This window comes from Dendrobium catenatum, unplaced genomic scaffold (genome assembly GCF_001605985.2).
Source record: "Dendrobium catenatum unplaced genomic scaffold, ASM160598v2 fragScaff_scaffold_243, whole genome shotgun sequence".
In the NCBI taxonomy this organism is placed as follows: domain Eukaryota; kingdom Viridiplantae; phylum Streptophyta; class Magnoliopsida; order Asparagales; family Orchidaceae; genus Dendrobium; species Dendrobium catenatum.
Window position 1 is genome coordinate 1,989,739 of NW_021318705.1, and position 26,090 is coordinate 2,015,828.

Genomic DNA, 26,090 nt, shown 5'->3' on the forward strand with positions numbered 1-26,090 from the left:
TTTTTAATTATTGAAATTATAAATTAATACGATCGAAACGTGTTCTCTATATTTACAGTCACATGATGTGAGAGTAATTGTATACGCTTATTTGACATTAATGAATCTATATAAAAATCTTCTTTTAATTTTAATCTATATTTATACGCTTATTTAGTTTTAATAAAAGAGAGAACCGAAGCCTAATTAATTATAAGACTTATAGATAGGAACTTCTATAAATTTTTATTGTGAAATCACTCTTCATTGATTGATATAGATGCAACTAATTACATATGTATGATTATGTATATGGTTGTTTAAAGAGTCTTAGTGATAACTAATTTAATGACTGCTAAAATACCCCTACAAAGTTTATTAAGAAAGCTTAAATAGAAGAGTTTAAAAAAAAAATCCTAAAAATTCAATTTAGGCGTCTCTATTCATATAATACAATCTTAATATTGTACAGTATGATTAGCATATTTTTGACCTGTTAGTATTGTACAATTGTTAGTTAGTACAACACGATCAATTCAATTCTTGTATGTTACCATTGTATAATGAATATTAGTATAGTACGATCAGCTTAATTTCTTTACTAATTGTATTGTATGAATGAGCAGTGGTACAATACGATTAGTTCAATCGAATCATAGTTCGTACAAGATAAATCTCAGGATGACCAAAAACATCTTTGTCGATTGTCCAATACGATATAATTCATACAGTATGATCAAATCATAATTAAGGAAATTCAATTTATTAATCATAGGATTAATTTAAACAATATTTTAAAGTATCCTACAATACGATTATGCTCATACAGTACAAAAAGAACAAAATTTAAAATCTAAAATTTCTCCTAATTTAATTAAAGATGATGTTTCTTTTAATATACGATTGTCTTGTACGATATGTATGAGATGGCGATCGTACAATACTATTAGTTAAATTTTATTTCAATTTATTTCTCAATTAATTAAGTATTTTAATTAATTTATGATTACATAGATCATACAATACGATCAAATAGTTTATAATGATCTTCAAAAAAATTAAAATATTTAATTTCATCCAACCTTGTATGTGCACGATTGCTAAGCTAACAAATACCTTTTTACAAGGATTAACCTAAGATTTTTTTTTTTTTTTTTTTTTTTAAAAAAAGATACATACTCTTGCATAAATCAAACCTAACTATCCAACCTTGAGTCCTAATTCTTTGACGATTTTTGATTTATGTTGAATAAAAAATGTCATTACACAAAAAATATATACAATAATAAAATATAGGAGAAATTGAATACAAATTAATAGTATTTGTTATCATAAAAATATAAATTTGAGCTCCTGAATTGCAACAAAAAAAACTTGATCCTCTATATCACTTGAAATTTTAATTTTGTCCTTCCCACGACAACGATGGTCTAAAAATTCACAAAGTTTTAAAAAAATTGAACGAAAATTTTATGATAGCAGACAAAAGAGAGGATTACCATTCGAACGAGAAGCAATAGAACATTTATTAATATTGAGACTAATCTCTCTCTCTCTCTCTCTATATCTATCTATTTGGAGGTTATTTTAAGAAATTGTGCCTCATTATTTGAGATGTGATTCGCATAATTTTGAATTCAGCGTTCATTGAATGAATTTATATATCATTAAATTTATTTTGAACGTAATAATGAATATGAAGAATTTATATTATATCAATTTTCAAAATAAATTGAATATTTTTTAAATTCATCATAATATAATTATTGTAGAGATATTTTAGTACAATATTTATTCAAATAGGGAGATTGAATAGTTTGATGACATAATGTAATACATTTTTATGAATATGTAATCATTAATTAAATTTGATGAATAAATAAAGAAAGAAAAATGCTTAAAAGATTAGAGCTTTCAGAAAATTCCCTCAGCCCCATCGTCCCTCATGGCACCTTATTTTGTATTTTACATTCTAATTTCATATCATATATATTTATAAGATACCCGTTTCATACTTGTACCATTTTCAAAACCTATTCGAAGTTTACAACTCACATTTTGAATTATATAATCATCCACCCTAAACCCTAAATAAATAAATTTAGTGCTGAGCACTAAAATGAGATGAATTCAGCTTACTTGAAATTTTAAGTCATTAATGACATTTTGAACATTTTAAATACTTTTTGTTAGTATAATACAAGACTATTTTGTATGAATGCACATGTATGAGTTAGAAATATCAGAATAAATAAACAAATAAATTAATAAATAATAAAATAGATAAAGGATTCATATGATATTATGAACATGAAGAAAGCTCAATGTGAAAGCAGATCCAGCAGAAAAAAAAAAAAATACATTTTAAGTAATATAATGCAAGTTCTTCAGGAAGAAAAGAGGCGAGTAATGTAAGTAGGAGGATTAGAGAGCGAGGGAGGAATGATAGTGAATCACTTCTCCGACTCCGCTACTCACAAAAGAATGGAAGTTTCTGCAACTCGAGAAAGAGAAATAAGAAAGACAAAAGACGATGGAGAGGGTTAGTTAGTTCACAAATGATCATGAGAGGAGGAGGAGGAGGCAGCAGCAGCACCCAAAAAGGACTCCAAATAATAATAATAAGGGGAAAAAACTATACAGTTTTTTTTTGTTACCTTAAAGGCTACAGTCGAAAGTCGCCTGACTCAAATAAAGATTTCAATTGGTCCGAGTATTTCCTTCGTTGAGCGCAATATTCTCCATCTGAGAAACAAGAGAATCTTGTTTTGTGGTAGTCTGAGAATTAGGTTCAGATTCCGTGTTATCCTTATTTTGTCGTGGGTTAAATAACCAAATCTGCCATCCGTCACGTTTTCTGACTTTGTTGCCCTGTGGAAAATACAAGCAGTTACAGAATCTTCTTTTTTTTTAGTGAATTTAATCACAATTACAGAGGCACAAAATAGTCCTGGGCACTGGCACTCACAGAATTAGGTTCAGAACTAATATTGAGGTTGAAGGTTGCTTTAACGACTGCTCACATAAAAAACTATTTATTAACAAAGGGTATTTGGATTAAAAGTCTTAAACACTCGTACAAGACTTGGTAATATTCTTTCCTCACTTCAATACCTTAAATAATATTGTTCCCCAAAGGCCCAAATATTTTGTAACATTGATTTCGTACATGCACATTCCAAAACATAAACTTTCAAAGAAGAACACTATTTTTTTACTATTTATCCTTGGTAAGAAATGTCACTGGCAAATGATCCTGGCAAGCAACTACAGCCCAAAATCAACCAACTCTTACCCAAATCAAGCCTATATACCTGGACTATAACCACACCACGTTTACTCAAGAAAAAAGTCATTAATCCATCAATCTACTGAATCAATTCCTATCACTAAATCCATTCAAGGAACTATTGAACCTACTATAATAACAAAGGTGTAAGAACTTTCACTAAACATTATCTAGCTTTTATCAGAAAGAAAGTTTCTCACAATCACCAAACCTTCCTTACTAGCATGCATGTTAATTTTCTACCTAAGACATACTCTGATAATATATTAAATAAAAAGAATTATGATAATGCCATGAAAGAAGATATTAAAAGCTTTTCAAAGAAATAAAACATTCGAATTGATAAAATTGCATAACGAAAAAAATTAGTACGATATAGATAATTCTTTACTGTAGAGTACAAATCAGATCTATCACTAAAAAGGTACAAAGCTAGATTGATTTCTAAATGATAAACTAAAATGCATAGGATTGATCATCTTGAAACTATTGCTCTAATTGCTAAAATAAATATCATCTCAGTTCTTTCATCATTAACAGCTAATAAGGACTATAAAATATATCCATTTGATCGTAATAATGATGTGGGCTACTAAAATTCGGCCCCGGCCTCCACCAGCAATGTGCTTTTTCTTTTGGCGAGGGGAGTTCCATCGTCCCGGGCCATCGTGATCCCTGGATTACTGAGTCAGAGGAGGTAGTTGACCCAACCTAGCAGAACTGCAGAAGGATCCTTATCGGCAGCCATGGGTTACTTCGTCCAAGGGGACCTTGTAGCGTTGGATGTTCATCTAAGGGGACAAATTTGAATCCACCTTAGCTAACAGAGGGCTTTGTACCCTATCGATCATATCCTATTAGTTCATATCTCAAAGATTTGATGCCACTAAAGAACGTATTGGCTCTAGCCATAACCGGTATTTCGTGGTGCCATTTGACGGCAAAACCACTCGGTTCAGAGGACCCCGGGTAATAACCGTTTATCCTGCGTTGCCATTTGGCGGCGAAACCGCCGGTCAGAGGAGATGTACCACGTCCTTAATGGCCGGAGATTATTTGAGAATGGATCTAAGTGATATTTTTGACTAGGCATTTAGCTCTATGTGAGCTGAAGTAAATTTTAATGTCCACCCGGCAAACTATTGCGGATGGTGGATGAATTTTGCTTTAAGTGATGGATTTATTTCAATTTTAAATATTTTGGATTTTGGATGATTTTGGATTTTGGATTTTGTGGGTATTTGGATGACATTTTGAAATGTTTGAGATTAACCCATCTGATTGAGATTTGCATTCAACACAGTCATCATCGGGGTGTTTTGGGGTCAGTTCCATTTTTGGATTGAACCTTCTCGACTCTGTCCGGCTATCGACAAATGATCAGGTTTTGTAGACTTTATGACTTTATTAGTGAATTTAAAAGCCTTAAAGGCCTAATATGAATGTATTAAAACAAATACACCGATCGTCACAACCATGTATTTGTTTGAAGGTTCGAACTCTGTCGACTCCTATTGATTCGCATAGAAGGATCGTGTTCGAACTTGAATTCACTTATCGACCCGCACAACATCCCTAAATATCACGTGTACTAACAACACGCTCGACGGAGCCCATGTGGGTGTTTGGGGGCATTTAATAATTATTTATTGAACCTTGTCGACTCCTATTTAGCTGCTTAGAAGGATCGAGTTCGAATTTATTGGCTCGCGCAGCATCCCTAAGCATCACATGTGTGCCAATAACATGCTCGTTGAGGCCCATGCGGGTATTATGATTGAACTTGCACTTTTTGTGTACCTATGTGTATACAAACTGTGGTGCATGTGCGGGGATATTTTCAGATATTTAGCTTTGATCAATTAAGCAGGCAACCATTATTTGAATGCAACGCTCTACTTGAAAGTTCGTACACGCCTTTTGTCTGCTTGTATGCATGTTGCGGATCCGGTGGCGTGGCATTGTAACTTGTAGCAGCTTCTGAATTGAATTGTTCGCTGCTTTATACAGGTAGACTGTCGTGCACTATTTATTATTTTCTGCAAGTGGATTATAGTGCATTAACGAATTTCTTGCTTTGGCCAGTAAGTGCCTGCATTTGTTGCGATCTTCGGTATTTTTAGTACATCCTCTACTGCTTCCCGTAAGCAGGAAGATGTGTTCATTCACAAATTGAAATTGAGTACAGGATACTGCATTCACTGAAGTCTTTTTGAATCTACCCACAGGTGGAATGTGGTGCATACATCTATCTTTGTAGAGAGCTTGTATGTATTGCACATCTTCATATTTGCTTCGTAGGTGATGCTTAGTGTGTATGACTGTCTACTACAATAGCCTGTAAGAGCTGGTGTACACCATATATCCTTCACCTTTGAGTCCCATGCAATCATAAGTGTAAACTTCGGAGATCACTGATTCATCGAGAACTCGTAAGCCTCGATAATCTTATTCAACTTGACATTCAGAACTTGGTCAAAGTTGGGTTGTCATCAAATCATTATGGTCCTGCTCCTTATGACTGTATTGTTCATGAATGAGGTGTTGGGGATTCCATACATCATGAGTTCCTTGTTTGCTTGCAAGCCGGTATCTATATTCTTGAAGATCTTCAATGTTCGTGTATTGTAATTATCTCAAAAAGAGATCAATTGTTGGAGCTTTCGTCATCATTCATGAATGAGGGGTGCTTGCAAGAGGGTGCATTCATGTCTTTGGAAATTATCCTGAATCATTCAATTGCTTGAGTTTCGTCATCACTTATATGTAAGTCGCCTTACATATGAGCTGCAACATTCAGTGGAATGTCCTTGTACCTCCACTTGTGACTTGATCACACATCCTTATGATTGTTCATTACTTGTAGACATGTTATAATTGTGAACTCCTTGTCTCTACATATTATTTGCAATATGCAAGATGATTCCACATGAGTCTTTCATTTGACTATGAGCAAATTATAATTATTGAGATTTTAACATAAGTCTTTTATTGTCAAACAGAGAAATCATTTATTAACATTTGCATATCAGTGATTCCTTATAATATCGTTGAAAATATTATGTCATCATTTGAATTATTCTCCTTTTTAATCATTAATTTCATTCATGTCCAAATTCAAATTCAATTCGTGTTCAAGTTCTATGTCTTTTGCATTCATTCGAGTCCACAATGAGTCCAAGTCTTGTTGTCTAATATCAAGTTTTTTGCTTGAGTTCAAGTAGCAAGCTCAAGTTTTATGTCCCCTGCTGTCCAATTGTTGTTCAAATTCGGTTCAAATCTGAGTCCGAGTTTGTAGTCAAGCTTTAATTCAAGTTCTCATTTAGTTCATTTAATGTTCAAGCTCAAGTCCAAGTTCTTTTTTTTTTTGTTCAAGTCCTTATCCTTTTTCGAACAAAATTTCAGCAGCTTCCCAACGTCTCTCCCGTTTAGGGGAAAAATCAAGAGGCAGCCTTCCCCTTAACGCTACATGAGCGCTTCAGGTAGGTGTCAAATGACACAACGGTTGCATATTATTTATTAAAATCTCCGCTCGCTACATGAGCATTTAAAGGTTCCGAGCACAATTTTTCTTTCCCCCCCTCTGCACTATGTGAGCGTTTGGGGTACTTATTATATATATCCCCCTCGCTGCAAGCACCACGCCGGTTTCCTCCCTACTACGCTACGTGAGCGCGTAGGAGGTTTGTCGGCTTGTCCCTAGCATTGAAGAAGGATTTTTTAAGTCGTCGCAAGCGCCGCGCCAGTTTGGCAGTTTCCCTCTCTACTACGCTACGTGAGAGCGTAGGGGGTTTGCCGGCCCATTGCAAGCCACAAGAGAAGGATTTCTTAGTTAAAAATGTTATACCTTTGCAACCGACAACGGAGGCTCGTGGTACGTGGATCGAGGCAAGAGGAGTATCCTTTTTGTAATTAATTATAATAATTAATTATGATTAATATTAATTAATTAGAATTAAAATTAGTTAATTATCACTAGATTTAATTAAGTATAATTAATGTATGATTAATTAGAAATTAATTATAATTAAAATGATTAATCATAATTAAACTTAATTAATTATGATTAATTCATTAATAATAATTAATTATTTCTAATTAAAAATAACTAATTATAATTAATTTATAATTTAAAAAATTAATCAAATATAATTAAACTTATTTAATTATAATTAATTTAAAAAGGATTTAAGTTAAATCCTACGAAATAGGATTTGAGCGCTATTTCTATTAAATCCTATTGCAGTAGGATTTATATAGAATTTTAGTCTTAACAGCAAAGTAAATCCTCTGTTTCTCCCTTGATCTACGAGATTCAGCCGACGAAGCGCATGTGAGGGAAGGAGTTACCTTCACAACCAGCGAACTCCTTTTGTTGCTTCCGTTCAAATGTTGTAACTTCCGATTTGGTAACTTCCAATTCGGAAGGAACGCGAAGGAGGAGGCGACTAGGGGAAGTGGAGTTCGGGTAGGGCTTGGATTCATAAGAGGCAAAGGCTGCGGGGGTTGAGGCTTCGGCAAGGTGTGGAGGTAGGTCGGTTCCCTCCTTCCTCTCTCTCTCTCTCTCTCTCTCTCTCTCTCTCTCTCTCTCTCTGGATCAAATGAGAGGGCAAGGCTCGGGTAAGGCTTGAATGGAGAAAGGCCGGTCTGTTGGAGCGGAGGCAGTGAGGTGGTTCGGTCGAATTTGAGAAGATTTGGCCTCGGCTTGGATGAATCTTGTGTGAGATTCGGGTAGGGCAGAGGGAATCGAGGGAAGTTTGCTGGTGTGGAGGTTGGAGGAGGAAGGGAGTTCAGGATTTTCGCGTATGTGGAAGCAGACCCGAATGCTCTATTTGGCTTGGTATTTAACGACGTCGAAGAGCTGCGATCGAGGTGCTGTAGAGTCGCAGGATACCTGGGAAGCGATCGCGGACGGCGCCGAATCGGCGCAATCCTGGCAAGATTCGAGGATCCGATGGTTTTTGAGGTATGTACGCGGGATTTATGACGTCTTCCCTTTTCGTGTTGTTTATACAGAGGTTAACAAATGAACTCTTACATGGTGACCTAAAGCATGAAGTTCATATAGAGGCCTAGCCAAAATTTGGTTCAAATATAGGACAAATAGTGTGTAAGCTAAAAAAGGTTCTCTGGATTGAAGAAATCTTCAAAAGCCTAGTTTGGAATGTTAGCTAAGATAATGCTCAACATGAGATGAAAAAAAAGTCAAGAAGATCATGCATGGTATCACGGGTACTCTCAACACTATAAGTTTATGTTGGCCACATTATTGTGACAATTGGTGACTACGAAAGGAATGGAGAACTTAAAAAAAACATTAAAAAAATTAGGCAAGCTAAAATAATGTTTATGCGACAGAATCATTTAAAGTGATGATGGGTTTGAGGTCCTTAGTTCATAAGAAAATATCGACTGGTGCAGGGAATTCTTATACTAGAGAAGCTAGGATTCTAGAAACTATAGAAGATCTTTATGTGTTCGCAAATTAAATTAAATAGCACATCACTACAGTGATACCTACTCCTGATCTTGATCTTAAGATATAGAACAAAATCTTGTTCAATGGTAGAATCTGGACATCCCTGAAGCATGAGGTGATGACTATGAACGCCTAAACCATATTGATATTGCCGTTAAGGTTGATTTGATAGCAACCCAAGCATGGCTATGAGATCCAAGACGATTTTGATTGATCAATTTGAGTTCCTCGAGAGAAAAAATAGGTGACGGTACACCAATAGAGCTTCCTGATACCTTCCTTTTGAGGAGCACTAACTTCAAGATTTTAGACTAGGCACATCACGCTCTAGGTAATAGATCATCCTCGGCATGTTATGTGCATTTTAGCCTATGCACATCACACTGCTTTTATGGCCAAAAAATATATATATATATATTTTAAACTGCCCCAAAGAAAGCTTCAATGTAATTGATTATTCTAAGCATGTTAAGCATGATCTTGGAAATGACAAGCTAATAAAAATCTTTCAATGGCAGTCTTTATAGAACCATGTTCTCTATCATTAAAGAATTTTGAGTGGTTTAATATATCTCACCTAGAACATGTTTGATTTTCCATATACAAAGCTAGCTAGTCAAACCAAAGAACATCGGATAAAATATTGAGATGGAATGCTTGAAAATAGAATTTTAAAGGCAAGTCTAACGTTGGTCCTAATGAATCTAAGCAAAAGGACGTTCTTGACAATGCTTTCCACACAGAAATATGTCCACATTGCTTAAAGCTATACCAGACGAATACTCGTGTGATAGAACTACATTTTGAGAGAATAAAAGAAGAGAAAGAGGTTCCTCCTAAATGAATCCCCCTATCTAGACCAGGCATGGTTTAAAAGATGCCATAAGAAAAAGTTTCCACCACCGAATTATTAACCAACAACAATAATGAGCTTTTATCCGACTACGTGGGGTTGGTGGCTGGATGAATCATTTTTCTTCATTATGTCCTATTAAGAGTCAAATTCTCATGTAAATCGAAGAAAAAAATAATCATTTTTAATATTTTATAACCAAGTCTTTTTAAGTCTACCTCTGCCTTTCTTAACATAGGCCGAATCTAATACATCTATCTTCTAACAGGGTCATCAAAAGATTAATGTTTATGTGACAGAATCATTTAAAGTGACTCTCTCAAATATTATCTGTCACTTAAGCTACTCCAATCTTTTGAAGTATATACTCATTCAACATTCTGTCTCTAAGTATAAAACCACTCATCAAGCTGAGCATCCTTATCTCTGCAACACTTAAATAATTCTCTTTTAATGGCCAACATTCCACGCCATAAAATATTACAGGTCTCGCCACCAACTTATAGAATTTTTCTTTGAGGGGTACTTTTCTATCACACAAAAGGCCCGATGCATTCCTCCACTTCAACCATCCAACTTGAATTCTACAAATAATATCCCATCAATTTCACCATCACTTTGAACAATAGACCCAAGATATCTAAAACATTTACTCTTATGAATGGCTTGATTGCCCAACCCTCCCCCCCACCCACATACACACACACACACACTAAATCCATTACTACTAAAATTATACTCCATATATTCAATTTTAGATCTACTCAAATGAAAATTTTCTATTCTAAGGTTGACCTTCATAATTCAAGTTTTTCATCAACTCCCTCTCTAGCCTTTTCAATAAGAATATCATCCGCAAAAAGCATAAACCAATGTTACATCCTCTTGAAATCATACTGAAATAAGAAAAATACATGGTCAAACCACCTTGGGTTTAAACACAAATAACAACTCATCTATACTTATCCTTACTATTTAAAACAGGATCAACGATGCATTACTTTGCACAAAAAAAATGAACAAACATGTCTCAAGTGAAAAAGAGGGAATGACAACCAAGTTGCCTATAGTTGCTACCATTATCCAATTCGTCGAAGGAAAGAACTTGTCAAGAGACAAAGAAAGCTAAGGATAGTATGACAGTCTTTGGATCTCACCAAGAAATTTTGAGATGGGCAGTTCAGTTTTCAAGATCAAACTGGCGTATAAAACAAAGTCATTTACTTATATTAATTACGTTATAAATAAGAGCTGTAGTGATAGAAGACAACTGAAGTCATTCTACTCCAACCTTAAATAACTAAATGATTTGGCGCTATACCTGTATTAGTACTAGTGCCATTAAATGCTAATGCAGTATGCAAAAGCTGTTTTTTTGGCTACCTAGCAAGTTTGTATGAACATTGGTGCAGAAAAAAGAATTATTTAGATATAGAAAACTTATATAAGTACTAACAGATAGAACTTGTGCAGTCATGCAATAAAATAGAAAGAAAGAAATCAAACTGAATATTATTCCATACCTCCACTTCTAAAACATCTGAGGGCCTGATTGCATCCAATATAAATGGTATGCTATCTGTTAATAGCTTAATCTGCGCCATAACAACAGGTAATTTCAGGCCTTCGTAAAGAAAGACATACAACTACGGAAGCGTCAACAAGAACAGATGGAAAGCATTGGTATAGAAGAGAACAACTAAATAACCATCTGTTAAAAACTTATTCAGATACTTTAATATTACAAATAGAAACTCTTAAAAGCACAAAAGAGAACCCACACAAAAACCTCACCCTATGGAATTAGTATTAGAGAAAAGTTGGAATTAAACCCCAAAAGAGCCTTTTATACATGTGAAAACCACGTTGCAATAGACTGCAAAGGATTCTCATTTTCAAATTTAGCGGTTCAGAGAAGAAAATAATAACAAATTAATAATGAACATAAAATTCATTCTTGTGTTTTGAAGCTAGTAGTAATTCATGAGCATACAAAAGATTGGTCCATTATTGATGCAATGAAGATATCCTACTTTATATTTTTCTTCCATGACTTCTCAATGTTCCCTATTGTGTGCTTCAATTTTTTTCTGTTTTGCTGAAATTACTTGCTATCTTTCCATTAATCTGTTTTCTTCTCATTCCTGTGTTGTTTGGTCTTTCCTAAATGTTGTTTGGACTTCCCTAAGTGATGTTTGGTCTTTCCTAAATGTTATTTGGACTTCCCTAAGTGATGTTTGGTCTTCCCTATGTTGGCTGTTTTACCCATGCTATTTTGAATGTTGTTGGCTACCCGTTTTCCTCATTGTTGATTCAAATGCAGGAGGCTTTAAATGTGAGTTGTTTTGGTGGTTTTTAATGGCTGATTTGGGGAACATTTATGTGATATATTAAATGATATTTCCTTCTTATTTCTTCTATAAATTAGAGATGATTTTCTAATGAAAAGATAGAATGGAATGAATTATTTGTTTGTAAAACCTGCGGATTTTTTCTAGCTTGCGAGCTAGCCTCATTTCCCCTTTTCCTCTACTACTACGTCTCGATTTTCTACCTCTTCTTCTCTCTCCATGATTCCCGCTCCATCTGTATCATTCTTCTCATAATTTATATAAGTTGTAAGGTCTTGTGTTCTAAGATTGTGTTGTTTTTTTTTTTAGTTGAAAGTGTTGTTGTATCTTGTAAGTTATAAGTGTTGAAACAGAGAATTTGAGGGGGAAAAGCTTGAATTTTATTATGCAATCTACTCCCTATTTATAGATCTATACAAGGTGTATTGATAAGGAAACAAATAACTCTTATAATAATGAAAATACAATTATTCCTAAATCAATGGAAGAGGACTTTCTCTCTCTCGCCCGACTTGCCCCCCGGCTTTGGCAGCGGAAGTCAGGAAGAAAAAACCTCGAAAAACCCCGGCTCTGGCTACCTTTAGCGGCTGTGATCTCAGTCGGTTCGGATGTGACTGAGCCGTCTCTTCAACTTCTTTACCCGCGGACCCCAGAACACATTCGGTAGGCTGTGTTCCTTCGACACTCTGTTCAGCGGCCTTTTCTGGATCACCAGCCGACTCAGAACCAACTTCAGTAATTTGCTCGGTAGGAGGCTTTGACATGATCGAATTAATGCTATCCAGGTAGTCTTCCCACGGATTACTGTTCTCAGCCGTTGATATCTTTGGGATCGTAAGGTTGAGATTTAACACTCCCCCTCAAGCTGGAAAATATGGATCCGTCATTCCCAGCTTGTCAATCATTCGGAGAAAGGCAGAACTGTCCAATTCATTGGGAAAAGCTTGAATTTTATTATGCAATCTACTCCCTATTTATAGATCTATACAAGATGTATTGATAAGAAAACAAATAACTCTTATAATAATGAAAATACAATTATTCATAAATCAATGGAAGGAATTAATGCTATCCAGGTAGTCTTCCCACGGATTACTGTTCTCAGCCGTTGATATCTTTGGGATCGTAAGGTTGAGATTTAACAATAAGTATTGTTGTGTTATATGCTCATGTTCATCTATGTTTAAGGAAGAAAAGTTTGTTTTAATTTGCAATCTTAAATAGTTTTTTTTTTGTTGCATCAATTTAGCATAAACCTTTAGGTTTTGAGTGTCTTCCTTTTTCTTTAGAAAAAATTAAAAAAATCAAAAAACAAAAAAAAAGGATACTCCAATTAATCAACAAGCCAAAGTTCCAAATCAACATGTAAAGGAGTCTCAAGATGAATTTTATCCTGCATATTTTGAAAGTCTGCCGTCTATGCCTTAGATTCCAGAGAAGAAATTTCCAGTCACAAATTGGAGAAACATGAAAATAAGAAGCGTCTATTTCAATCCGAGTTTATTCGAGACAAAGAGAAGATCCAAAAGAAGTACGACATTTTGATACAGGAATAAGAAAAGGCGCAATCAGAACATAATTAAAGATTTGATGCTATCTCATCAGGGGATAAGATTTCTCCACCAGTGGAGAATTGATGCAATCAAGATATCCTACTTTATATTTTTCTTGTATGACTTCTCAATGTTCCCTGCTATGTGCTGAATTTTTCTTCTGTTTTACTGAAATTTCTTGCTATCTTTCCATTCTTTTGTTGTCTTCTCATTCCTGTGTTGTTTGGTCTTTCCTAAATGCTGTTTGGACTTCCCTAAGTGTTGTTTGGTCTTTCCTAAATGTTGTTTGGACTTCCCTAAGTGATGTTTGGTCTTCTCTATGTTGGTTGTTTTTCCACATTTTGGCTTGAATGTTGTTGGCTAATGGTTTTCCTCATTGTTGATTCCTATGCATGAGACTTTAAATGTGGGCTGTTTTGGTGGTTTTTAGTGGCTGATTTGGGGCACATTTATGTGATCTATTAAATGATATTTCCTTCTTATTTCTCCTATAAATTAGGGTTGATTTCCTTATGAAAAGATAGAGTGGAAAATGATGAATTTTTGTTTGTAAAACCTGCGGATTTTTTCTAGCTTGCGAGCTAGCCTCCTTTCCCCTTTCCCTCTACTACTTCGTCTAGGTTTTCTGCCTCTTCTTCTCTATCAATGATCCCCAACTCATATGTGTCTTTCTTCTCATAATTTATATAAGTTGTAAGTAGTGTTCTAAGGTTGTGTTGTTTTTTTTTTAAGTTGAAAGTGTTATTGTGTCATGTAAGTTGTAAGCGTTGTTTTGTTATGTGCTCATGTTCATCTATGTTTAAGGAAGACAAGTTGTCATTTGTTTTAATTTGCAATCTTAAATATCTTTTTTTTTTATCATATTAGTATAAGAGCTTTAGGTTTTTGAGAGTCTTCTTTTTTCTTTAGGAAAAAAAATCAAAAAACAAAAAAAAAAGAATAGTCCAATCAATCAACAAGCCAAAATTTCAAATCAAGATGTAAATGAGTCTCAAGATGAACTTGATCTTATAGATTTTGAAAGTCTGTCTTCTATACTTTAGATTCCATAGGAGAAATTTTCGGCCACAAATTGGAGAAATATGAAAATAAGAGGCATTTACTTCAATCCGAATTTATTTGAGAAAAAGAGAATATTCAAAAGAAGTACGACATTTTGATACATGAATTAGAAAATGCACAATCGGAACATAATGAAAAATCTGATGTTATCTCATCAGGGATGAGATTTCTCCACCAGAGGAGAATTGATACAATTAAGATATCCTACTTTATATTTTGCTTGTAAGACTTCTCAATGTTACCTGTTGTGTGCTGAATTTTCTTTTATTTTGCAGAAATTCCTTGCTATCTTTCCATTCTCCTATTGTCTTCTCATTCCCGTGATGTTTGGTCTTTCCTAAATGCTATTTGGACCAAGGTTTTAAAAGGCGAAATCGAGAATCGAGGCATTTTTTCTAAGCGAGGCGAGGTGTAAGCCTCAAAACGATTAAAATAAATTAATTTAAAATTATAAATAATGACAAAAAATCATAAAATATTATGTCAACTATGACTTTGAAGATTTCTTTTCAGATAATATTACTGGAATACAAGATTTAAAATAAACTCACTTAAAAATAAAATATCCCCATAGGATCAAGACCCAAAGCAGGCTCATCATCACTTTGATTGTCTTCAGAAGAATCTTCATAATTAATGTCAAAGTCATCCTCCAACTCTTCTTCATCTATAATATTTTTTCATTTATCTCCTATATCAGTTAATATTTCATTAGCTCTAAAATGAAACAATAATAACATACAAAATAATTCATTATATTTAAGAATACCTTTCGATGAGCGGTTTTTTTGTTAAACATAACATAAACTAGTTTGTTCATTCGATCTGCCGCCAATCGATTTCTTCTCTTTGTATGAATTTGATTGAAGATGCTCCAATTACGCTCGCATGCAGAAGCCGAACACGTTAGGCTAAGAACTTTAACTGCAAAAGCTTTCAATTCAGGAACATCATCTCTAAACTGAGCCCACCAACGTTCTACATGAAGACAAACATAGTATTTTATGAATATTGGTTGAAGTAGAAGACTTGAATATAAATATTAATATTAAAATTATAAATACACAAACTATAAACATACCAGGAGATCGTGTTTTGTAGCATGCTTGTGCTGCTCTAAATCCAAACATTCCCTTCTTCAAATAAAAATCCTCAAGTTGATCATTCACTTTGAGATAGTCTTCTTCAGAAATGAGTCTGTCCATACATGCATACAAACCAGTTTTCACCTCTTTGTCAACATGAAAATCCTTATCATAATAAAATTGGGGATTTAAATAGTACGCAGTAACATGTAAGTGGTGTAATTGTCGATCCCACTTTTCATCTATAATATCCCATATTTCTTTGTAGGCACTTTCTTGACCTCCCAATTCTTTTGCAATGTATTCTTTAGCCCTATCCACTGCTTCATAAATAAATCTCATAGACGAGGCCCTCTCACCATCAACCATTCTAAGCACCTTTATTAATGGTCGTGTTGTCTTCAAAGCATAATTTGTATTGCGCTAAAATGAATCGTCTTTCATAACAATCTTTTTAACTTGTTTTTTGGCCCATGAACTTTTATCCCACTCTTCAGAAGCAAACATTGCTTCCGAAGGTTATCTTAACTCCTTGAATCTCTGCAATGTTAAATATGCAATAGTAAATCTTATAACAGCAGGTCTAATAATTTTCTTATCAGTGAATTTTCTCATCAAGCTGAGTACGCAAGAATGATTGTATATAAACTTACTAACGAATTTGGCCTTCAATATGGCTGATTTATGTTGAGGCAATTGTCTCAACCTCTCAAGCATCAAGTCAAAACAATGTGCAGCACAAGGAGTCCAGTAAAGGTGAGGCCTCTTTTCCATTAACATTCTTCCTGTAGCTTTTTATGCACTTGCATTATCAGTAACAACCTGTACTACTAAGGCATCTCCCACTTTCTCCACAACTTCATCAACCATTTCAAACAATAATTGTGCATCCTTTACTGATTTGAGAAAAACTGTTCCATATGAATTGCTGACCAAGAAATTAATAATACTTATATATCGAATATCTGACCAACCATCTGACATTATTGTCACTCCTGTCTCAATCCAAGTCTTCTTAATATCATCCACCATTTTTGAAGTTGTCTTAACCTCCTCATTCAGCATCCAAGTCCTCAGCTCATACATGCATGAAAGTTGTAATCCTCTTCCATAGCTTCCAATAGATCGTAACATATTGATCCACGACGGACTCCTAACAACATTAAATGGAATCCCATTTTCATAGATGAATCTGGCGATATCCAAACAAACTCTGTTCCTAAGTTCTTTTGTAGCTGTAGGAGGCTGAATATCCTGAGTATTTATGTTTTCCTCGTTATCAATATTTAGCATAAATCTATCCATGGCCCCTGACTGCCTCGGTCAGAAGAAACTAGATGGCTTCTAGTACTGGAACATTCATGCTGTGATCCATAGTAAGAAGAGTTTCCAATCATCTCTTCCATACTTCTTTGTGTGACCTCCTTTGTGGTGGCAAACTTCTTTAAATAATTTGTACATTCGTTTTTCACCTCATCAGGAACTTTTGCACATGATCCCACATTGACATAAGTGCAGGCTAGATGATCCTTCAATCTCTTGACGCCACCAGTTATGCTTTTCTCACAGAAATTATATTTCATGTAAACATATCCCTTCTTTGCACCTTCGCTTGACACTTCAACTTGAGTTCCATATTTCCATGCAGGATCTTTCCTTCTTGTGCCACTAGTCATGCTAACAATAGGACATATTTTAACAATTATTTGTACTACCAATAATAAAACAACATGAATACAAAAATATACCAGTCTGCCAGGGGTCCAAGGGGGTGCTGCCCCCGGAACAAAATTATATTATAAGAGTAATTTTGAAATTATGCTTGTTGTATATGCTCAATACCGAGCGTACCGAGCGTGTAGTTGGTGGATCAAACATCACACATTTTACCATTTCTTTTCTCACATTTGCACGCATACATAAGCAAAAAATATTGAAGATATGTTTTTCTTTGAATATTGGAAAAGTCAAGATTTAGTGTTGATTATTAAAAAAAAAGCTATAGATTTCATTCTCAATATTATATTTTGAAATGTTGTGACCCATACATTGAAGGTTATAAGCCCATTAGTGAACATGTTCAGGTTAATGATGGTGATGCGAGGCAGGCTAGATTTAGAAATTGGAAAAATGTTAGATTTCAAGTTCATATTTGTTAAGAAATTATTTATAAACCTAGCCAAGTTTTATGCATCAGATGTTTTAAATATAGATCTCATCATATTAAATAGCCAACTTAATAATTTTATCATTGATATGAAATCTATTGATGCATTCATGAATTTAAAAAGAATTGAAGAGTCTACTAAAAAATTAGTAGAAACTAAGAAAAATGACATTTATCGTTTGGAATTCCTATGTATAAAGCTTGCTCAGATTTTGTCAATTGCTACAGTAACGGTCGAACAAGCATTCTCAGCTATAACAATTGTAAATAATCGATTATGCAATCATACGGGAGACTCATGGATAAATGATTGTTTGTTATATATATTAAAAAAGATATTTTTAACATCATTGATAATGAAATGATTGTACAACAATTTCAAAATACGAAGACTCAAAAAGAGAAATTATAGGTAACATGTATTGAAAATATGAAGAGCAAATATTATCCACTATAAGTTTTTCTTTACTATACAATTTATATTTTTATAATGATGCCTTTAAAAAAAATTACAACCGTCAATGTCAGTCCCAAACCTGAATGAAATCCCAAACCTGAATGAAAAAGGTTAAGGTTTTTTTTTAAATCAATGAGTTGCGCCCCCACAAGAAAAAAATTACTGGCAGACATACAATCTATTATTGAGTTTTGAAACTAATAGTAGATCATGAGCATATAAAATGTACTAATGTAGGTTCATCATAAGCTCTCATAAATGTAAATAAAGCATGAACACAATACAGAGATACAAAATAGAGTAACAATTAAATATCCAAACACAATAAGCCTTTAACACATGATTACAAAAATTGATTTCATATTTATTGTTAGAATAAATTTTGAATTTTTTCTTGGATAATCTTTTTTATATTATTATTTAATATAATTAAGCACTGTTTATTTTAAAAATAAAATAAATCAAACCTAATCGTTCTTATGATACTTCAAAAAGTATATCTAAAAAGGCTTTTTTTTTTAATTTAATAAAATACTAGAAATATATATACCTTAAATTTCCTTTTCCTTACTATTACCACTAAATTTGTCAATAAATACAATAAAAAAACTTGATTTAGAAAGCTTATTGTGTTGATGAGACCAGATTTCAAAGAAAAACACATATTAACAAATAAGTATATTTCTAAAGACCAAATAAGATATTGTTATCCAATAATGTTTAGATTGAATTTTCTTCAATAAGATCAAGGGCTAAGATTTCTTCCCCCAAAAAAAGAGAAAATCTGATACTCTTTTTTATATAATATGCAAACACATGCCCATCAACAATCTAAAGATATGAGGTCTTAGTAATTTGAATGCATTGACCAACTTAAATAAATCATATATGATATTAAATTTAGTGTAAAATTTATAGTTAGCAAGGATATACATCAACAGGGGGCAAACTAAAAGGGTAAGTAGATCTATCTTTAACATAAAGATTTTATATCATTTCAATGAAGATCTTTGAGAACCTTAGAGGTCGAGGTCACTTAGTACCTTCATAAGGAAACATTGACTAGGGTAGGGCCTTCTTACACGAGGGAAGCTAGGAGTTTATATATTATCGAAGCCTATATGTGTTTGTGACTTGAATTAATTGAATACCACTATGTTGATACATAATCAAGATCTCGATCTCAGGAGATCAAAATCTGGTTCAATAGTAGAATCTGGACATACTTTAAGTATAATGTTATAAATATGAACACCAAAACCATGTTGATATTACCGCAAAGATTGATCTTGATCACAACCTAGTGGATGCATACATGAACCATAATGATTTTTATCTGTTCAACAAGAGTTCCTAGCGAAAAAATAGAAGGTGATACACCATCAACAACTTTAGCATGCCATCCTTATGAAGAGCTCTAGCTTCTAGATTTTAGCCTAGCATAAGTATGACCCTCAAGGTAATGGCTTATCCTAAGCTTGTTGAGCGTGATCCACGAAATGACACAAAATGAAAAGCACATTTCAGCACTAGATTCAATCCAATATTTTTCTTGACCGTTGGAAAATTCAAGGTACTATTTTGAGCGGTATAGTACGTCTCACTTCAAATGAATTTGATCAGCAAAAAATAAAGTTGTCTAATCAAGTCAAAGTCCATCATACCAAATGTCAAGATTGAATGCTTAATAATAGAATTCTAAAAGCAATTCAGATTTTGGTCATTTTGATTCTAAGCAAAAGGATATTCCTTGATCCAAGGTAACACATCGATGTTCACATGGTTGAAAGGTGTAATCCTTGCAAAGTAGATCGAAGGGCCACATCATGGCAGCGTGCAAAATATTCTATAACTTAATACAAACATGTTAGAATCACTATTATGACCAATTTCTGGAAAGCTCATTCACGGCCAAAAAACTTTCCCTCACCATAATCACCCATTTAGAGGATATAATTTCCACCTAAATTTTATATAAGATACATCAATAGATAAAGGATGGTATCAAAGACTTGCTGGAAAGATATTGCCTTTGTAGTTAGTAGTGTAAGCCAATATGTACATCATCCCTCTAAATAAGTCAAGGATTATTATAAAAAAAGAAGAAAGAGATATTAGAACATTTACATATGTATACTATTTTTTTTTTATTGGAAAATGTAGTGACTTGGAGAAGTGAAAAAATAGATGGTTGTCGCCGAAAGTAATGTTAAGGCAGATTTAGATATCTTTGGGCTATGTAAGTTACTTTGGTTAAAAAAAATTTAAGCTAAAGTAGTAAAGTTTATGGGAAACAATTATATGAACATCTCTTGTGACAAAGAAGCTACTAATGCTATTTCTCACAATCAAGTTCATGATAATAGAACAAAACATGTGGAAATTGATGACCACTTCATCAAAAAATTTTGAAGAATAAAAAATTTTAAAGGAAGCATTATCAACCAAAGGTTTATTCAAACTAGTATCTAGAAAGTTAATTTGCAAACTAGGAATGTTCAACATGTGCATTCAGCTTGAGGGGCAATATTGTGGCTTACATTACTACTGCCATTTTTTCACAGATAACTTTTCAAATATTATGGATTCTGCTACAAGCCTACAACTATCATATTGTGTGATCCTCATTGCTGTCATATTGGTTCAACAGAATTACAAATAAGTGCAGAATCCTACTGCATTTTCAATATCAGCAATATGTGTTTTTATGCAACTAGCCAGATATCCCTATTTCTCCTTTTATGGACTTGAAGCAAGCAAGTTTTTTGGTCCAACAACTGTGGTGAGATTATTTCCTCTTGTTATTTAGCTTTTACTACCTTCCAAAAAAGGTTTAAGGTTTATATAGATGAATAGAATTCCCAGTCTTCCATCATGTTTCTCTCCTCTTTGTCCTTATCATCTCCAGTTTATTTTTTATTTAAAAAAACAAAATAAAAGCTTTTTGGAATACAACCTAGACACAAATTTCCATCAATCATATTCGTATTCATATCATTTTATTAGAAAATGGCTCACTGATCCATGTATCTAATTATTACATAGCCCAATGACATTATAATTCATCCTTTTTTGTTAAAAGTTTCTACAAAACACACAATAAAATCGGCTAACACATTTTGTAAATAACTTTATATATATATATATATATATAAAGAGAGAGAGAGAGAAGTATGTAATTTAAATTTTAAACATCATTTAATATTATTGATCATTTGATAACTATTTTTAGAAAAAAATTTGCTTTTATGTAATTTGCTATTGAAATTTCCTTTTCAACAAATATGGCAAATTAATAAGGCATAAAGTTCAAAAATAAGAATGCTTAAATACTTTATCAATGTATTAAATCTAAAATAAGTTACCAAATTGCTTGAAAATATGTTTCAAAAAGCATATCGATAACTTTTAAGTTATATGACTTTAAGTGCGTGAGTAATTAATAACTGGATAAAAAACAATAGTATTCATTACAACCTACTAATACTACAGAAAAAATTTAGCAGTAGATGGTGTTCTATAACTGATATTTCCAAAATTACATTAAGAAATAGCATTACAGTGTTAGAATCATGCAAATACAAAATAAACCTCTGCAAAATGATTTCAATACAACAGTGCGTGCAAGCAACATCCAGAATCCGTAAAGTATTCAGTAATAACTCATAATATGCATGAATAATGCTAAAATTTAAAGCTCTTGCAACTGATATCATTCTCATTATGGTAAATGAATTCAACAAAATACCTTCTTAAAATTAACTAAGTTGTGCCACATAAAATGTCCGAAGTTGGAAACCATAATAGATAAAATACTAAAACTGATGGCAACTTACTCTATTGAATTTAGCAATCAAATCGATTGGAACCCACCCATTGTTATCCATGTTCGATCTCAGGAATAAATCACTGCACAAGTTCTCTGAACTGTAATCAAGAAAAATTGAACTGTCAGTAATTTAAACAAAGATCTAAAAATTTGGGACAAACTTAACCCAACTATACCTGAAGTAATACTCAATTTGCTTCAATATCAAAGTGCGTTTTTGTTCCGCAGATGGAAAAAACATAGGTTCTTGTATTGCAGGAGGTGCTGGGTTGGGAACAAATGGGTACCCTCCGAAAGGTTCGGGATGAGGGTGAGTTGGGAAAAAATACATTGGAGGTGGAATATCTGAAAAATGAGACAAAAACCATCATACAGAGACGTTTATTAAAAAAACTACAGAGGATGAGGAATGCAACATAAAGGTAACAGCACACCAGGGTAGGCCATGGGGCCAGGAAAATGTTGGATAAGCGGAGGAGGGCCATACAATGGCACCATAGCAGGCATATGAGGTCGCATGATTGCATGGCTCGGGTGATTTCGCTGCAAGTGGGAATCTCTAACACTCAGAGGCCTATAAGAACTCCAATCACGGAAAACACGGTCCTCATCACGCCTGCCTCCATAGCTTCCCCTTCGGTTGCTGCCACCATGCCTCCTCCGTCGATCCCCTTGATCCACCCAGCCATGGGATTCACGAGGACGATGGTCCCAATTGCTGTTATTGCCCTTATCAGGCAACTTATCTGTCATGTTCTGAGATAATTCCGTTGAACTTGATGTTGAAGAAGATGATGAGGGATCACCATTACTGGAAAATCTACCACTGGTTCCAACATCATCGCCATTATTTCCACCGCCAAGAGAGTTAGAGCCCTAATGCCAGAATAAGATCAATAAAAATGATTGCTTAATTAGAAAAGTAAGACACATATGTTTCCGCTGAGAGAACGATGAAAACAAACCAGGGAGGGGGCCAATTCATCGAATGAAGGTCTGGTAGAGGCTTTGGCAGATTCCGATAAAGCGGGCCAAGAAGAGGAGCCTCCCAAAACTAGCGGAGCAGTATCAATGGCTCCATTCGGCGCCCTTCCCCATACAGGCCTATTTTCCCTTTCGGAAGCGGGACCATGGGAGGCATTGCTGCTGGCAAGAAAAGGAACAGAGTCTTGCGCGTGTTCTCGCCGATTCAGAGGAAGAACTGCTGGCTCGGGTAAGGGAATCGCGGTAGCTGCTGAATGAGGCGGAGCAACGGCATCCGCCTCGGATTCCCCGCGTACGGCAACGAACCCTGCGGAGTCAGAGACATTGCGGAGGACGTGCAGGTCCGAAACAAGAGACATGCTAGGGTTACAGCTAGGGTTCCGTAGCTCTGTGTGAATGATCGGCTGGAAGAGGATTACCAGCGAAATTTTTGAGAAACTGGAATGCAGGGTTGGGGAAGGAATCAATCAGAGATTTTAAGCCTTGAGAAAACTCATCGCTGGCTATCGCACCGTTGCTCGCGCTCTTTCTTTCCTCCCGCATTCCCCTCCCGATCTCTCATGCAGAAACCCAAACCGCAACGAAGTCGTTCTACTTTTACGGGGAGAATATTTTCAATGGGAATATATTAAAAATCAAAGCTTAAAAATAAGAGTTGATAAAATTATCTCTCTTATTTTTACATACTGCTAATTAAAAATTCACCAATTATAAAATTGGTTCCACCAAAATTAGAATAAGTTTTCCACAACATGGAAACTAAAAAAATTTTGAATAGATTTAATATTTTAACATATTCAAACACTATATGAATAAATATTCCAATATTAATTTAAAATAGTTAGAACAGAATTAAAAAAATATTCAAAAAAATTCTGATAAGATTGTAAACTTTCGGAATATGATTAGAAGAAATTTGGATCATTATTTGAAGAAGATTGAGACTTGTTAGAATACGATTTGATCAGGCTTCAAACATGATGATTCGTTCAAACAATTGCCAATCATAGTTTGAATAAAGATCAATCATACTATAACACAATTGAATTTAAATTTGATGTAGCAAAGTGCAATCAAACCAACATTGCATATTATAGTAGATTACATTCATCATAGGCAATAACACATAATGCTACAAATTAGATACCCCAAAGTCCATTTAAAATAGCAATAACACACATATTGTACCCCGTTATAAGTAATAACTCATCATACTAAGAATTTGATACAATTGAGTTCGTTCACAATGACAATAACATAGCAAGTTATAAAGTTAATATAGCATGTTACAATCACAATAGTCATGACATAATAGAATTGAAAGTACAATATTTAATTAATTGAATAAAAAGATTAAAAAAATAAATGAATATCATTTCTAAAACTGCATGAATACATATATAAGGAATTGAATGTATGACAATTGATATGCACTTAATTTCCTAACTCAATTTTTTAATGGGGACCTATGAATCTACTTTATTATAAAATAAATATGCACATATTTGATTTTAGTGAAATTGCATACAATCTTGTGTAACTTTCAAAACATTCTTCTTTGAAGTTGAATAAATGATGTGTTGTATCACACACACTCTATGGTCTTAGCTACAAATAAGACATTCACCACATATTAATCTATTTGTGTAATTAAGTACTACATAATTTCTTGTAAAATTTTTCAAATGACTTGTGTTACAATAGCCTTAGGAACCTCATTTATGATAGCCCTCCACTCATTTATGATAGCCCTCCACTTTCAAAGATCTTTGAATGAGAACGGTTCCTATTTATTGCCAAATAACATAGATGGCTCAATCAATGCGTAGAAGCACTTGCAAAATGAATCCATTATTGCTTGCAAAATTTGAGCTACAATGATGGAGGGATCACAATCATACAAATAATAGTCTTTGTAGATAGTGATATCTCATGTATTATTCAATGGACATATACTCCAGCTCATTGAATGACATATGAGATATACATCAACCTAAGACATTAAATTTTTTTCTTAAACTCCAATAGCATATATAAGTGCAGTTTCAAGCCTCTTGAATGACTCTTTCCTCTTCAATTTATTGTATGTAGAGATTGATTCTACAATAATATACATGAACATAATTTCGAATCATTAGAATGCCTCTTTCTCCTTCAATTTCTTATATATAAAGATTGATGTTATACATTAATGATTGAATAGTTCATCTAAGACAATAATGTTTTATATGCAAGATTTTGGGTATTATCATTTCCTCTCCCTTTGTAAGTAAAAAAAATATCCATGTTATATAATCCACAATGTAGTACAATTATATTTGTTAATGATTTATTAAATCAAAAGGCTACTTGAATAATTACCTTATCATATAATCCAAGTCATAGGTGCATGCAATTATAAAAATCATATCATGTTTTTACTACTCAATTTTATATCCCTCTCTTTGGTGTTGTCTTCAAATCCTACTAATCAGGCAAAAAAAAGACAACTTTTTCTCACAAATCGGGAGAGGGGATGAATGCCATATTAATTCATGAACTCGTGCGTCTTACTCAGTGGATCTATAAAATTTCAAGTCATATACTTATTCTTTGGTGTATGACATTGATAATATATTACTTTTGCATCATCTATAGGCACAAGACAATAGATGAGCTAATCTTTCTTACCTCCTTTATCGTAGTATATGGACTTAGATAGGCAAGAGAAGGGCAACAACTTCTACGAGATAAATTTTTAAAATGTTTTTGTGTGGATCCCACAAGATTTGCTTTAATTATATTTTAATACTTTTTTCCAATTGAATATACATATATTACAAAATCTGTAACATGAATGACTGACAAATATGATCCAAAGACTTTTCTCTATCCTTTCTCTTCTTACCCTCTTTCAATTTCTTCCTTGCTAACCAACCAAGTGAGGGAGTCGGTGGGGTGATCTTTAATGCCGTAGTGCTCATTAAATCAGCGCAAAAGCGTTGTACTTCAAAATTTTCATG

The 26,090-nt window shown here is 33.7% G+C and overlaps 2 protein-coding genes across 2 annotated transcripts in view; one reads left to right on the forward strand and one right to left on the reverse strand.

The window, feature by feature from the left end:
• LOC110102105 (histone-binding protein MSI1) overlaps positions 1-21,093 on the forward strand; it is a 45,912-nt gene extending 24,819 nt beyond the window's left edge. The window contains exon 6 of the mRNA XM_020830283.2: positions 20,840-21,093. The gene's annotated coding sequence lies outside the window, so the exon portion shown is untranslated. The remainder of the gene's footprint in view (positions 1-20,839) is intronic.
• On the reverse strand, positions 2,325-23,682 carry LOC110102103 (la-related protein 1B). Its single transcript, XM_020830278.2, has 6 exons — positions 23,070-23,682; positions 22,539-22,980; positions 22,281-22,449; positions 22,112-22,202; positions 11,124-11,195; positions 2,325-2,850 (listed from the first exon to the last, which is right to left on the reverse strand). The coding sequence occupies exons 1-6, from the start codon at positions 23,445-23,447 to the stop codon at positions 2,680-2,682; spliced, it is 1,323 nt and encodes a 440-aa protein (XP_020685937.1). The 5' UTR covers positions 23,448-23,682; the 3' UTR covers positions 2,325-2,679.
• Positions 23,683-26,090: the final 2,408 nt, after the last annotated feature.